Source organism: Gigantopelta aegis, chromosome 13 (assembly GCF_016097555.1).
Source record: "Gigantopelta aegis isolate Gae_Host chromosome 13, Gae_host_genome, whole genome shotgun sequence".
In the NCBI taxonomy this organism is placed as follows: domain Eukaryota; kingdom Metazoa; phylum Mollusca; class Gastropoda; order Neomphalida; family Peltospiridae; genus Gigantopelta; species Gigantopelta aegis.
This window is the reverse complement of record NC_054711.1, coordinates 4,044,756-4,062,443: the sequence shown is the minus strand read 5'-3', so window position 1 is coordinate 4,062,443 and position 17,688 is coordinate 4,044,756. Positions and strand designations below refer to the sequence as shown.

The 17,688-nt window shown below is 36.2% G+C and overlaps 1 protein-coding gene across 1 annotated transcript in view; it reads left to right on the top strand.

Moving 5' to 3' along the window:
* The first annotated feature begins 789 nt into the window (after positions 1 to 789).
* Positions 790 to 17,688, top strand: part of LOC121387388 (presequence protease, mitochondrial-like) — a 62,178-nt gene continuing 45,279 nt past the window's right edge. Inside the window, exons 1-5 of the mRNA XM_041518485.1 lie at positions 790 to 920; positions 8,561 to 8,654; positions 9,280 to 9,386; positions 10,440 to 10,591; positions 11,167 to 11,281. Coding sequence (XP_041374419.1) covers positions 877 to 920; positions 8,561 to 8,654; positions 9,280 to 9,386; positions 10,440 to 10,591; positions 11,167 to 11,281 — 512 coding nt within the window. The 5' untranslated portion in view covers positions 790 to 876. The remainder of the gene's footprint in view (positions 921 to 8,560; positions 8,655 to 9,279; positions 9,387 to 10,439; positions 10,592 to 11,166; positions 11,282 to 17,688) is intronic.

The window sequence follows — 17,688 nt, the reverse complement described above, 5'->3', positions numbered from 1 at the left end:
TATATGTCATAAATTATCAATTATTTGACATTCAATAGCCGATGATTAATAAATGAATATGCTCTCAGAGGTGTCGTTAAACAAAAGAAACTTGTTTAACCTGTCGTTAAGGACGCCAAGTCACCAGCATATTATGTCATGATATAGTCACGTAACCAGTTTAGTGCCAGTACATATAGGTGATGATATAGTCACGTAACCAGTTTAGTGCCAGTAAATATAGGTCATGATATAGTCACGTAACCAGTTTAGTGCCAGTACATATAGGTCATGATATAGTCACGTAACCAGTTTAGTGCCAGTACATATAGGTCATGATATAGTCACGTAACCAGTTTAGTGCCAGTAAATATAGGTCAAGATCACACACATGTAATTACGTCGATTCAGTGTCACAATTTCTTTACTTCCCGGTACTGTGCAGTTTCTGCTTTGTTGATCTTAGCTGTTTTAACAAGTTGATATTATTAAACTAAATAATTAGAGCCAGTAAGTGTGTTAAATATGTTGATGTCACACTTTATTTCCTGGTTTCGATTTCAGTTGGTTTTTTGTTGTTGTTTTTTGTCCCGCATTCGACATTATCATTCGTTGTGTATTATTATTATTTCTTTGATTAGTTTCACAATTTGATGATGATGATGATGATGATGATGATGAAGATGATGATGACGACGATGATGATGTAAATGCAAATAAAGCATTAACCCTATTTGGCACAGCCTGCCGTAAAATTCAAGGTGTGGTGCTAAACATGTTCGGGAAGAATTTGCGAATAAGAAAGATAAGGAATGGCAGCCTCCACAAAAACGTGATATTTACCGTCGGCGATTGCATAAGCCACGTAACAAATACAACCATTTCTGTAAAACGAAAATGCGTTTTCTTTTTAGCAAAGCCCAGATTGTTAGAATATGCAGGTAAGCATTCAGTAACTGCCACATCTGAACAAAGTTGCACAGCTGTAATAACCTACAGCCTAACCTCTACAGTAACAGTGTCGGTACGACGGTAGTACAGACCCCTACGGAGTCTACTCAACTAGTCTCTAGCATTCATTATTAGGGACCGCAGACACTTTCTACATATGACAAAAATGGTAACGATTTTTGCTGTACTGATGGAATACATTTTAAAGAACTATTTTCAACATTAACAATAAATTTTAATTGCCCTTAGGCCCCCTAAAATGGATATTTTCATTACGGAGAAATAACTCCGTTCAGCAAAAATTGACAAAATACCTAAAAAATTGGCATAGTAAAATGTTTTTAATTTTAAGTCTTATTATGGGTTTTAATACATTTATTAGCATCTACCCTATAAATATTTTCATTAAATTGTTATTAAAATATTTCCAAATATTTTTTCAATCCCCAAAAGGACCAAGTCACTATTCACTTGCCTCAAGAATATGATACATGAATTCAGTTCCAGTATACGCTGATCCAAAAGGTTTTGTTAAAATAGGTCATCAGATGGATAAGTTACTTGAAATTTGGTACTTAATTAAAACATATAAACAAATATCCTCCATTTTGGACCCACAGAAAATGCACCAACATGCCATCAAAGTTATCTAATAATTCTCGGAACCGAACATACGGGTACTTCAGCCCTATCTGCCATTGTTTATCACGTGACGCGGTGAAGCTTCTCCTTAGTTACGTATGGTTTGATAGTGAATTTAGTCAATTTCAGTCGATCGTTTACATCAGTTAACAGCCAAGATGCCTAAAACATGTTGTGCAGTTGGCTGCATAAACCATAACTTGATGTTAAAAGAAATATCGTTTTACAAATTTCGAAACGAAGAGACCAGACGCTGCTTCTGGGTAGAGGCACTAAAACGTGACAAACCTGATGCAACACCATGGCTTCCCCACACAGAATGCGACTACGTTGAGTTTAATGTTGTTGCTTGTCAACAATAACTGACGTTAATACTAATAGCAACCAAAATGGTTAAAGCATGTGCATTGATAACATTTCCACATTATACTGTAAATAAAATACACAATTGCATATACTTTCATGAAAAAAAACCCGGATGCATCCAGTTCTTGAATAAAGAGTATACTCTTTTTATCATCAAATTTGTGTGATCTTCATTTTTCATTTAATCTAATTTTAGTTCAATCAAGACATTCTCTATACTTGTATTTATTTTGCCATCTTCGCCTACTACATCTATTTTTTTATTTTTAAAATAAAAAGTATGTGCAGTTAAATTACACACATACACACACAATAATAATAATAATTTATTATACAAGTTTTTTAAACTTTATTTATTTTTGTATATTTTTGTGTGTGCAAATGTGTCTGTAGCAGGCCTGCAGTACGAAAATATAGGTTTTCTACTACTTTATATATAAATATTACTTCTCCCCCTACCAAGATTGTCCCTACTACTCAAGATATATATATATATATATATACAGTCAAACCTGCCTTTGCGGCCACCTCCATATGGCGGCCACCCTGAGGTCCCCCCAATGAATTTTACTATATATTTTACCTCTATATGGCAACTACCTGCTCAACGCGGCCAGCGGCCACACTTTTGTCATAAAAAAGTGAAAATGAACCTGCTATCGCGGCCACAATTGTTTTTTAGTGCAAGTTATAAAGAAATGTCGGCAATCGTAAATAAAAACGTAAGATGTTTTTGTTGATATAACCAATTGGCTTGATAAACAGCGGTCCTTTAAAGGTCGTCGGCCGCAAGATGAGACGACAAGGAAGAAAAGTGTTACTGTTTGTCGATAACGCCCCATTTCACCCTGCAACTCAACTCAGTAATGTGAAATTAGTATTTCTGCCAGCAAATACCACTTCCAAATTGCAACCGATGGACCAAGGCATCATACAAACAATGAAGCTCAAATACCGGAAAAGACAACTACAGCACGTGATCTCTGCCATGGAAAAGGATACAAGCAAGTGTGGTTCACAGCTTCTGAAAGAAATCAACATTCTGCAGGCCACAATGGATCCACAATGCATGGAAACACGTGGAAGCATCCACCATCCAGAAGTGCTTCGCAAAATGTGGGTTCAAAGATTCTGAAGTAGCTATTAGTGCAGCCAGTGACGACGACGATGACGACGACGACGACTTGCCTCTAGTTATATTGGCCAAGTCAAAGCAGCTGTTCAACTGTACATTTCAAGAGTTGGCTGACTCAGATGCCGGCGTTCCAACCTGTGAGGAAGGATCTTTGAACTGGACCAGACCAACTTCGGAACTTCTGAAGAACTTGGAGCCATCCCAATCATCAGAAGATGTTAGTAGTGACGAAGAAAGTGTGGCTACTACCACCGTGTGTTCTCTGTCAGAGGCCGAACAATATGTTCGAAAGTTAAAAGAATTTGGACTTTTCCACGGTAAATGTCATATCGTAACTTCTGTGATGGAACTTCAGGAAAGTGTGTCAAACATGCGAGTTGAAAATACGTGCAAACAAAGCAAGATACGTGACTTCTTTAGCAAGTGAACATTAAAGGATAATCAGTGACTTTAATGCGCAGAACAGTGCTCCATTATTCTGTTGTTTGTTAAATATTCTCTTTTTCACTTAATAAAATTTCATATAGATGATAATTTTTGTCTTGTTTTTAATTACGTTTTTGCACATGTATATGGCTCCTTAATAGTTCTATTGCAACATACGTGTAATTGTTTTTAAAAATTCGGACTTATATATGACCTGCATACGGCGGCCACCTCGCTATGGCAGCCACTTTTGTCATGTCCCATGAGTGGCCGCCATAGACAGGTTCGACTGTATATACACACACACACATGTATATATATACATGTATATAATTATCTGTGTGTGTGTGTGTGTTAATCATTATTTACTCAGGTAAGTTTTTTGTGTTTTATTAATAAATATACCATGTTAAACCCTATTATTAAAACAGTTATATGTTTATTCGATGAGGTAACACTATGTTTTAGTAGGTTGTAGACCGTGACATGAAAATAATATGGGAGTTATTAATTGCTACCCTAACTTAGATTATCGGGGGCAATTTAAAATATTAATATTCACATGCCAAAGGGAGCTACATGTGTATATATTATTCTCCTTGAACTAATCTCAGGGGAGTGATGGGTAGCTAGAGAGAGATATAACTCCCCTTAGATGACAAGGTCTGAGGTTGGTTATATTTTATTATTGGTATTTTCTTTTCGTCTGCATTCAACCGGCAAGGAAGGCCAACATCATGAGATAATTTCACAATCTGTAAAAACTAAATCATTTCATTATTTCAAGAAACTGGGGTTTTTTTTAAAGAATAAAAGAATTTATTCAGTGGAACATTTTCACTGTTGCCAATACATCTATATAATAAGAATGACAATAATAATACTGTAATTTAAAGTTGTAAAGTAACAACTTTGAAATTGTTTAATTATTACATTCTATTTGGAAATAAAAGAATTATGTTAAATCATAAAAATAATTATCTTGAATCATGCATATAAATTTTATTATTATACATACAAATTATATATTTTGTAGCCCGCGTCATATTTATTATAATATTAATAATTATCTTATCATTTCAAAGTTGTTAAAATTTATAATTAATATTACCTAAAAATTGCATCAACAAAAATTGTTCTGCCCAACCTGCCTCTAGTCAGGTCCCCTCGACAATATAAGCTATACGGAAACATGTCGGTAATAAATATAGACTGTACTAATTCATATTCCCGTTGTTCGCTTCTATTATATGACAACCCGAGCTGCTATAATACTCATAAAACATGCTGCAACTGTGTTAGCTACAGAAAATAAATGACAATATGCAAGGCATACAAAAAGTTAATATGATAACTTTATTCTATGTAAGGTCTCACTACACAGATCACTTCCGGGTGAGAGTTCATTAATCACGGTCCACTATAGTTCCTAATTGTGACACATGTTGTGGTTCACATATTCACTTCTAGGTAATGATGAAGAATTGAAACAATATGTATGTTTAATGGTAAGCCTTCTGGCTGTATTTAGTCCATGTTGTTGTGTAATATTGTGCACTGATCTTTTGGGATATGGCTATATAGCGCAGGAGACAGCCGGAGTGAATCAGTTAATGAACCACCTGTTCAGACTGGTACTTCAGCCAGATGCGGTCATATAGCAAAAAACAGAGACGGAAATGTTCTCAATTTTGGAGTGAAAATAAATGCTTATACAATGTATGTTTGCAATGGTGTATGTTGTTACTGCAAATGAGAACCCATTCTATTGGCAATCCTCATTTGAAGTTGGGCAATTTAACATGTGTTTCAGTGGCAGATGACATCTGTGTAGTGAGACAAAACAGTAATCACTAAGGCTTTGCTTCACCCCCAAAGACCCGGATGATCGGTAACTAGGTCGTGTGACGTCACGCCGGTTCCGAGAATTCTAAACATCTAAATTTTGTGTTGTAGTCAATCAGAAATGGATTAACAACGATGACAACACCACTATTTTTCAATAACAAGAGGCGGGCTCCATAATTTCTGACTTTGCCACTGATTAAAAACAAAAAATCAATTAAAATGAATTCTGTGTTTTGTATAAAGTTATTTCAATGTATTTTGTACCAGTTACTACTGATATTCTTGTAGTAATACAGATAAAAGTTGTAATTATCGCAAAACGAACGTGTGGTTTTCAACCAAAGAAACACTGCAATGGACTGGTGTCAGTGTGTGGCACTATCAGTCTTCCTATGCAGTGTCTACCATTATTGATATGTTATAGGGGAGGGCTATAGAGAGGACTGTATGTAATACTTTGGCAATCATCAACGACCAAATGGTAGCCAGCTATACTGTGTCTAAAATACAAATGGTTTTCTAAATCTGATGCCACAGAGCTCTAGTCCAGTCATGACATTTATTTGATTAAACTTACATGTTGTTAACCAGTACCAACATGTCACGTGGGCACACACTTTGCTCTACATCACAAGAAAGTACAGCACAATTTTATTTCGCATAGTCGTCGGGTTTCTTCTTGTAACGTTGGTACTGGTTAATAACATGTAAGTTTAATGTCATGACTGGACTGGAGAATAATCAAACTAAAGCTCTGTGGCATCAGATTTAGAGGGAAATTTGTATTTTAGGCACAGTAGCTGGCTACCTTTTGGTTGTCGAAGTATTAGTCATCTCTAGCTCTCCCCTATAACATGTAAACAAAGAGGAGGGCTAGATATCACACGAGCTAGTTCTCGTTCCACATAGCAATCTTAGCACTACTCATTAAAATTATTAAATCAACGTCTAACTGCCATTTGACATCTACTTTGGTGGCTTACAACTGCTTTATACCAACTAAAATTTCACTGTCATTTAATTTTTAAAACAAACGGTAAACTATGCTGCATCTTAGAACAGGTTGGCCATTGTAGGAAATAGTTACGGTCGCGATAGGTATTTACGACATCGCAACCATAACCTTTTTAACACATTGCATTTTTTTCATTTAGTTATTTTCATGCTCATATCCAATTAAACACGCTCTGTCATGGATGGTTGACCTAATTATTGACCCAACAAAGTATTATATGACAATATATACATTTGATTTGTACCTAAAAGTACTTTATTGAATCATCTACATAACCACCATATCACACTTATTATTGATATTTTATAAAAAATAATTGAATTATGGGTACAGTCCATAATTCTGAGAAAAATAACGGCTATTTGGAGAGCAGAGGTGTAACGTATTATTTTGAGTCACGTTACGGGCATTCCCCGAATAACCACAGTGCCAAAACGATTTACCAAGCTCGTGTAACGAGAACGCTTGACCGTCCTCTGCGACGTAGGGTAAATAGAAGAAAAAAAAACAATAAAAATAAGTTATTAAAAATTAATAAAAACATAAAAACGGCAGGCTGAACTTGTCCCTGCACATAGAACTGGATTCAACTGGATTAAGTAATAATTAGCCAACCTTTGGACAACACATGCAACAGTCCACTGTTTTTTTACGCTATACATTAAAACCAAAATACCACTTTGCGAACCAGTCAAAATAATTTGCACACACACCTAATAATAATAATAATAATAATAAATGGTGAGTTAATTTTCCGACTGTTTATTATTTTATTTCAGCGTATTTGCGGTTATTTTCGTCATGAAATAATATATTTTTATTTATTTTCTATGTATATAGCCGGCCCTCATTTGCCAAGTCTCTATACATGGCGATCATTTATATAAAATCCACAAATACATTATACGGTTGTCGTATATATAGCCTCATCACTACGAGTCTGTTTTTCCGTATTTTTATGACTTTTTACAAGAAGACTTCCAAATTTTAAAAATGAAGCGTATCGTGGAATTCGCTCGATCGTAGTTCAATTAAAATATTTTGGATCATACAATAACTAGGTTTGGTATTCCAAATGAATGTAAGTTTCATTTATAATCCATATTTAGAGAAACAAGGCCCACTAAATCCGTGATTGAGCTCCTTTAAGGTTCAAGCATACTGTGTTACACACCTTGTTAGCCCGAGTACTCTGACTGTAAGAGAGCTAGACGGAAATTTGTAATGAGAGCGTATTTATGTCCAAATGTCCGTCTAGCTCTCTTACAGTCAGAGTACTCGGGCTAACACCTTGTCTGTCTAGACAGAGGGTTGCAGGGAACTTTAACTTTTTTCAGTGGTAGCCCACCGAGCTGCTAGGTAATACAATCTGGTAGCCCTCAGTAAACATTGGTAGCCCCATAATTTTAATAAATTTAAAAAAGACAAAAAAAATAAAATCATTTACTTTTATTTAAACATGTTGTTTTAGGTGTGGGTTTTATATGTGTTTACTTTAAGCATCTTGTCGGTTGCGGAGTAATTGGATGTGCAGACAAAAATCTAGTAGCCCAGCGGACTACTGGGTTTAGACATCTGGTAGCCCAAGCAACAAATGGGTAGCCAAAACACCTCAGGTTACCGCTAATCTCGAGTCCTGAAAATTTTGTTCTGTATCTCATCGCGCTTCGCTACACAAGTTTGAGAGATCGCTGCACACGTTTAAAACATTAATCAGTAGTTGCAAATCAATTTTCAACTGACTAAAAATATTGATACGGTAATCAGAATTTAAAAAACAAAATGTTGCTAGGGTTTGTGAGAGAGAAGTCGGTGTAGTTGTCATTGAGTCGTTAAAACGTTCTCTGGGTGAGAGGAGAACCCAGTACCTACCAGCCTCAAGTCTGATGGCTGAACAAGGAACATCACTACATAATTTTAACATTTGTTCAGGCCATAGGATTTCAAATTTCATGGGAAAACACTTTTTTTGTTCCGTGCCTAGTGATAATGCAAACCGATCAGAAACTGTTTATAGGTTCCGCTGAATAGTCATACTCTATATAATAACCATGGGAAATAAAACTTTGTTTGCGTAAAATCCGAAGGCTTGTAGTTTGTAATCAATTTTCAGTTGACTAGAGTTTCACGCTTTAACCGCTACACCACCGAGGCCGGTCACATTGCCTAATTTGACACTTTTGATATTTTATTTGAAGATTTCAACAATGGCGGGCGTACAGTCGTGCTGCCCAGGATGCCGTGCGCAGGCTGAAAGAAGGAGACAAACTTCATGGCTACACAGTCAACAAGGTTAGTAGCATTATGTAATAATTGTTTTTTGTGCATTTATTGATGTATAAATAGAGATTTATCGAGGCATTCTGTCTGTCCAAACATGCCATACATGAGGCCCCTTCCCAAAAGAAAGTGGCACTGAACATGCCCAGTTGCTATGGTAAAAATTTCCAATATATTTAAATATATCTGGGTGGTCCTTAACCATATGTCTGACGCCATATAACTATAAATAAAATGTGTTGAGTCCATCATTAAAACATTTCCTTCCTTCAGTAGTTTTTGTGTGTGTGTGTATATATATATATATATATATATATATATATATATATATATACTAAATATAGCCTCACCATATATATATATATATATATATATATATATATATATATATATATATACATATATATATATATATATACATATATATATATACAGTAGAGCACTGTTGTGTTGATCTTGCTCGAGTCAGCATTTATCTTAATCTCAGGGCAGTATGGTGCTGATTAAGGCAAGATGGCGCTAGACTGTTACTATTGAGACATGGTGCCGCACCGTGCTAAAACAAGCTATGGAAAACACTAGTATTCACAGTGTGTTGAGTGCATTGTTAAATGAAACATTCCTTTCTTCCTTGCAGTTAACGGAGATCCCGGAGCTGTACTTGACGATGGTTGCACTGCAGCATGAAGCGACCGGTGCGCAGCACCTACACGCAGCCCGTGACGACGACAACAACACGTTCAGGTGGGCTTTCATTTAGTATAATAATAATAAGAGATTTTTATTTCAGATCAGTGATCCATAGAACATATTTAAACACCACATACAAAACTGATTACATAATATACAGTAGCTTGTGCCAGCGATTTACACATACAGATTTACACATACAGATTTGACGTACACATTTGTACACTGTAGTATAAAGCGGCAAGACATAGGTCTGTGGTAAAGTGCTCACCTGAAGCGCGGTCAGTGTAGGATCGATCCCCGTCATTGGACCTATTTATGGCTCAGTCTGTCATTTTACAAATCAAAAAGGTTGTTTGTTTATTGACACCACCAGAGCACATTGATTTATTAATATTAATCATTATCTATTGGGTGTTAAACATTTGGTATTAATTCTGACATATAGTTTTAGAGAGGAAACCTGTTACATTTGTCCACTAGAGCACATTGATTTATTAACCATCAGCTATTGGATATCAAACATTTGGTAATAATTCTGACATATAGTTTTAGAGAGGAAACCTGTTACATTTGTCCACTAGAGCACATTGATTTATTAACCATCAGCTATTGGATGTCAAACATTTGGTAATAATTCTGACATATAGTTTTAGAGAGGAAACCTGCTACTTTTGCCCACTAGAGCACATTGATTTATTAACCATCGGCTATTGGGTGTCAAAACATTTGGTAATTCTCACATTGTATGTAGTCTCATTTTTCCATTAATACCAAGAGATCTTTTATATGCACCATTCCACAGACATGATAGCACATACCACGGCCTTTGATATACCAGTCATGGTGCACTGGCTGGAATGAGAAATAGCCATAACTAGGTCACCACGACTTATTTTTCACGTATTACTGCACATTGAAGGAAATCCTTGACCGAGCCATATCTTTCTTAACAATTCAAATGCAATCATCAAATTTATAACTAGGTCACTGTGACTTACTTTTGAAATGTGTATGATGTACCTCACCGGTACTCTTGTCTATAGATAGCTTTAATTAGATATAAATATTGGCCACGTCTTGTAATTTAATTTATATATTTTTCAGTGTGGCATTCCGCACGACGCCCCTGGACAGCAGCGGCGTACCACACATCCTGGAACACACGACTCTGTGCGGTTCAAGGACGTTCCCGGTTCGTGACCCTTTCTTCAAGATGCTTAGTCGATCCCTGGCAACATTTATGAACGCTTTTACTGGTAACGCATAAATTACTACATCCTACATAAATTTAAACCCAGTGAAACCTCTCAAGACCGGACCCTCTGTAAACCAGAATTCCCTCAAAACCGGACATTTTAACCAGTCCCTTTTTAAAAACCAAGACAGAACTTAACCTCTCTAAACCGGATCCCTCTTAAAACCGGACATTTGTCTTGGTCCCAAGGATGTCCAGTTTAGAGGGTTTCACTGTATATATATATTTTTTTTTTAATGGGTGTGAGAGAAGAAAGGAATGTTTCTTTAATATCTTCATAGGGCTTTGTTCCATGAAGCGATCTTAGCGCTAAGATAATCATAAGTATATAAGGTGGTCTTAGTTAATGCTACATGGAACGGGTCCCATCACATTATTTAACCAGTGACTGTTAGGAAAGGAAAGGAATGTCTGTTAATGTCTGCACATGACATATCAAATGAAAGAAATCTTTGATTGGTCAGATAAAATTGTAGTCCCCAGTAGGATTAATTGAATTTGAAAAGAATGTTTGTTCTGTTTTTTCTTCATTCACCGTTTCAGTTCCTTGTATTAACTATTTACATATTGTTTCAGCTTACGACTGGACAATGTACCCGTTTTCTACCCAGAATCCCCAGGATTTCCGCAACCTGCTGGCAGTGTACCTGGACGCAGTATTTTATCCCACTCTCCGGGAGCTAGATTTCAGGTAACAAGGTGCAGAAATGGGGTGGTGGTGGTGTCACTGTGGCAGTTTGGAAAACAGAGTAAAACTGACATTTATTTAACATCTTCTTACTTTTTACACTACAGCTACTTGTACATGTGTAACAAGATTGTTCACATTTTTACACTACAGCTACTTGTACGTGGGTAACAAGATTGTTCACATTTTTACACTACAGCTACTTGTACGTGGGTAACAAGATTGTTCACATTTTTACACTACAGCTACTTGTACGTGCGTAACAAGATTGTTCACATTTTTACACTACAGCTACTTGTACGTGGGTAACAAGATTGTTCACATTTTTACACTACAGCTACTTGTACGTGTGTAACAAGATTGTTCACATTTTTACACTACAGCTACTTGTACGTGGGTAACAAGATTGTTCACATTTTTACACTACAGCTACTTGTACGTGGGTAACAAGATTGTTCACATTTTTACACTACAGCTACTTGTACGTGGGTAACAAGATTGTTCACATTTTTACACTACAGCTACTTGTACGTGCGTAACAAGATTGTTCACATTTTTACACTACAGCTACTTGTACGTGGGTAACAAGATTGTTCACATTTTTACACTACAGCTACTTGTACGTGGGTAACAAGATTGTTCACATTTTTACACTACAGCTACTTGTACGTGCGTAACAAGATTGTTCACATTTTTACACTACAGCTACTTGTACGTGGGTAACAAGATTGTTCACATTTTTACACTACAGCTACTTGTACGTGTGTAACAAGATTGTTCACATTTTTACACTACAGCTACTTGTACGTGTGTAACAAGATTGTTCACATTTTTACACTACAGCTACTTGTACGTGGGTAACAAGATTGTTCACATTTTTACACTACAGCTACTTGTACGTGGGTAACAAGATTGTTCACATTTTTACACTACAGCTACTTGTACGTGCGTAACAAGATTGTTCACATTTTTACACTACAGCTACTTGTACGTGGGTAACAAGATTGTTCACATTTTTACACTACAGCTACTTGTACGTGTGTAACAAGATTGTTCACATTTTTACACTACAGCTACTTGTACGTGTGTAACAAGATTGTTCACATTTTTACACTACAGCTACTTGTACGTGGGTAACAAGATTGTTCACATTTTTACACTACAGCTACTTGTACGTGGGTAACAAGATTGTTCACATTTTTACACTACAGCTACTTGTACGTGCGTAACAAGATTGTTCACATTTTTACACTACAGCTACTTGTACGTGCGTAACAAGATTGTTCACATTTTTACACTACAGCTACTTGTACGTGGGTAACAAGATTGTTCACATTTTTACACTACAGCTACTTGTACGTGGGTAACAAGATTGTTCACATTTTTACACTACAGCTACTTGTACGTGGGTAACAAGATTGTTCACATTTTTACACTACATCTACTTGTACGTGTGTAACAAGATTGTTCACATTTTTACACTACAGCTACTTGTACGTGGGTAACAAGATTGTTTACATTTTTACACTACAGCTACTTGTACGTGCGTAACAAGATTGTTCACATTTTTACACTACAGCTACTTGTACGTGGGTAACAAGATTGTTCACATTTTTACACTACAGCTACTTGTACGTGGGTAACAAGATTGTTTTTTTACACTACAGCTACTTGTACGTGGGTAACAAGATTGTTCACATTTTTACACTACAGCTACTTGTACGTGGGTAACAAGATTGTTCACATTTTTACACTACAGCTACTTGTACGTGCGTAACAAGATTGTTCACATTTTTACACTACAGCTACTTGTACGTGGGTAACAAGATTGTTCACATTTTTACACTACAGCTACTTGTACGTGCGTAACAAGATTGTTCACATTTTTACACTACAGCTACTTGTACGTGGGTAACAAGATTGTTCACATTTTTACACTACAGCTACTTGTACGTGGGTAACAAGATTGTTCACATTTTTACACTACAGCTACTTGTACGTGGGTAACAAGATTGTTCACATTTTTACACTACAGCTACTTGTACGTGGGTAACAAGATTGTTCACATTTTTACACTACAGCTACTTGTACGTGGGTAACAAGATTGTTCACATTTTTACACTACAGCTACTTGTACGTGGGTAACAAGATTGTTCACATTTTTACACTACAGCTACTTGTACGTGCGTAACAAGATTGTTCACATTTTTACACTACAGCTACTTGTACGTGCGTAACAAGATTGTTCACATTTTTACACTACAGCTACTTGTACGTGCGTAACAAGATTGTTCACATTTTTACACTACAGCTACTTGTACGTGGGTAACAAGATTGTTCACATTTTTACACTACAGCTACTTGTACGTGGGTAACAAGATTGTTCACATTTTTACACTACAGCTACTTGTACGTGGGTAACAAGATTGTTCACATTTTTACACTACAGCTACTTGTACGTGGGTAACAAGATTGTTCACATTTTTACACTACAGCTACTTGTACGTGGGTAACAAGATTGTTCACATTTTTACACTACAGCTACTTGTACGTGGGTAACAAGATTGTTCACATTTTTACACTACATCTACTTGTACGTGTGTAACAAGATTGTTCACATTTTTACACTACAGCTACTTGTACGTGCGTAACAAGATTGTTCACATTTTTACACTACAGCTACTTGTACGTGGGTAACAAGATTGTTCACATTTTTACACTACAGCTACTTGTACGTGGGTAACAAGATTGTTCACATTTTTACACTACAGCTACTTGTACGTGGGTAACAAGATTGTTTTTTTACACTACAGCTACTTGTACGTGTGTAACAAGATTGTTCACATTTTTACACTACAGCTACTTGTACGTGGGTAACAAGATTGTTCACATTTTTACACTACAGCTACTTGTACGTGGGTAACAAGATTGTTCACATTTTTACACTACAGCTACTTGTACGTGGGTAACAAGATTGTTCACATTTTTACACTACAGCTACTTGTACGTGGGTAACAAGATTGTTCACATTTTTACACTACAGCTACTTGTACGTGGGTAACAAGATTGTTCACATTTTTACACTACAGCTACTTGTACGTGGGTAACAAGATTGTTCACATTTTTACACTACAGCTACTTGTACGTGCGTAACAAGATTGTTCACATTTTTACACTACAGCTACTTGTACGTGGGTAACAAGATTGTTCACATTTTTACACTACAGCTACTTGTACGTGGGTAACAAGATTGTTCACATTTTTACACTACAGCTACTTGTACGTGGGTAACAAGATTGTTCACATTTTTACACTACAGCTACTTGTACGTGGGTAACAAGATTGTTCACATTTTTACACTACAGCTACTTGTACGTGGGTAACAAGATTGTTCACATTTTTACACTACAGCTACTTGTACGTGGGTAACAAGATTGTTCACATTTTTACACTACAGCTACTTGTACGTGTGTAACAAGATTGTTCACATTTTTACACTACAGCTACTTGTATGTGGGTAACAAGATTGTTCACATTTTTACACTACAGCTACTTGTACGTGGGTAACAAGATTGTTCACATTTTTACACTACATCTACTTGTACGTGCGTAACAAGATTGTTCACATTTTTACACTACAGCTACTTGTACGTGGGTAACAAGATTGTTCACATTTTTACACTACAGCTACTTGTACGTGGGTAACAAGATTGTTCACATTTTTACACTACAGCTACTTGTACGTGGGTAACAAGATTGTTCACATTTTTACACTACAGCTACTTGTACGTGGGTAACAAGATTGTTTTTTTACACTACAGCTACTTGTACGTGTGTAACAAGATTGTTCACATTTTTACACTACAGCTACTTGTACGTGGGTAACAAGATTGTTCACATTTTTACACTACAGCTACTTGTACGTGGGTAACAAGATTGTTCACATTTTTACACTACAGCTACTTGTACGTGGGTAACAAGATTGTTCACATTTTTACACTACAGCTACTTGTACGTGGGTAACAAGATTGTTCACATTTTTACACTACAGCTACTTGTACGTGGGTAACAAGATTGTTCACATTTTTACACTACAGCTACTTGTACGTGTGTAACAAGATTGTTCACATTTTTACACTACAGCTACTTGTACGTGGGTAACAAGATTGTTCACATTTTTACACTACAGCTACTTGTACGTGCGTAACAAGATTGTTCACATTTTTACACTACAGCTACTTGTACGTGTGTAACAAGATTGTTCACATTTTTACACTACAGCTACTTGTACGTGCGTAACAAGATTGTTCACATTTTTACACTACAGCTACTTGTACGTGCGTAACAAGATTGTTCACATTTTTACACTACAGCTACTTGTACGTGTGTAACAAGATTGTTCACATTTTTACACTACAGCTACTTGTACGTGGGTAACAAGATTGTTCACATTTTTACACTACAGCTACTTGTACGTGGGTAACAAGATTGTTCACATTTTTACACTACAGCTACTTGTACGTGTGTAACAAGATTGTTCACATTTTTACACTACAGCTACTTGTACGTGGGTAACAAGATTGTTCACATTTTTACACTACAGCTACTTGTACGTGCGTAACAAGATTGTTCACATTTTTACACTACAGCTACTTGTACGTGTGTAACAAGATTGTTTTTTTACACTACAGCTACTTGTACGTGTGTAACAAGATTGTTCACATTTTTACACTACAGCTACTTGTACGTGGGTAACAAGATTGTTCACATTTTTACACTACAGCTACTTGTACGTGCGTAACAAGATTGTTCACATTTTTACACTACAGCTACTTGTACGTGCGTAACAAGATGGTTCACATTTTTACACTACAGCTACTTGTACGTGGGTAACAAGATTGTTCACATTTTTACACTACAGCTACTTGTACGTGGGTAACAAGATTGTTCACATTTTTACACTACAGCTACTTGTACGTGGGTAACAAGATTGTTCACATTTTTACACTACAGCTACTTGTACGTGCGTAACAAGATTGTTCACATTTTTACACTACAGCTACTTGTACGTGGGTAACAAGATTGTTCACATTTTTACACTACAGCTACTTGTACGTGGGTAACAAGATTGTTCACATTTTTACACTACAGCTACTTGTACGTGGGTAACAAGATTGTTCACATTTTTACACTACAGCTACTTGTACGTGCGTAACAAGATTGTTCACATTTTTACACTACAGCTACTTGTACGTGCGTAACAAGATTGTTTTTTTACACTACAGCTACTTGTACGTGCGTAACAAGATTGTTCACATTTTTACACTACAGCTACTTGTACGTGGGTAACAAGATTGTTCACATTTTTACACTACAGCTACTTGTACGTGTGTAACAAGATTTTTCACATTTTTCACTACAGCTACTTGTACGTGCGTAACAAGATTGTTCACATTTTTACACTACAGCTACTTGTACGTGGGTAACAAGATTGTTCACATTTTTACACTACAGCTACTTGTACGTGCGTAACAAGATTGTTCACATTTTTACACTACAGCTACTTGTACGTGGGTAACAAGATTGTTCACATTTTTACACTACAGCTACTTGTACGTGCGTAACAAGATTGTTTTTTTACACTACAGCTACTTGTACGTGTGTAACAAGATTGTTCACATTTTTACACTACAGCTACTTGTACGTGTGTAACAAGATTGTTCACATTTTTACACTACAGCTACTTGTACGTGCGTAACAAGATTGTTCACATTTTTACACTACAGCTACTTGTACGTGGGTAACAAGATTGTTCACATTTTTACACTACAGCTACTTGTACGTGCGTAACAAGATTGTTTTTTTACACTACAGCTACTTGTACGTGTGTAACAAGATTGTTTTTTTACACTACAGCTACTTGTACGTGTGTAACAAGATTGTTTTTTTACACTACAGCTACTTGTACGTGCGTAACAAGATTGTTTTTTTACACTACAGCTACTTGTACGTGCGTAACAAGATTGTTTTTTTACACTACAGCTACTTGTACGTGTGTAACAAGATTGTTCACATTTTTACACTACAGCTACTTGTACGTGGGTAACAAGATTGTTCACATTTTTACACTACAGCTACTTGTAAGTGGGTAACAAGATTGTTCACATTTTTACACTACAGCTACTTGTACGTGTGTAACAAGATTGTTCACATTTTTACACTACAGCTACTTGTAAGTGTGTAACAAGATTGTTCACATTTTTACACTACAGCTACTTGTACGTGTGTAACAAGATTGTTCACATTTTTACACTACAGCTACTTGTACGTGGGTAACAAGATTGTTCACATTTTTACACTACAGCTACTTGTACGTGGGTAACAAGATTGTTCACATTTTTACACTACAG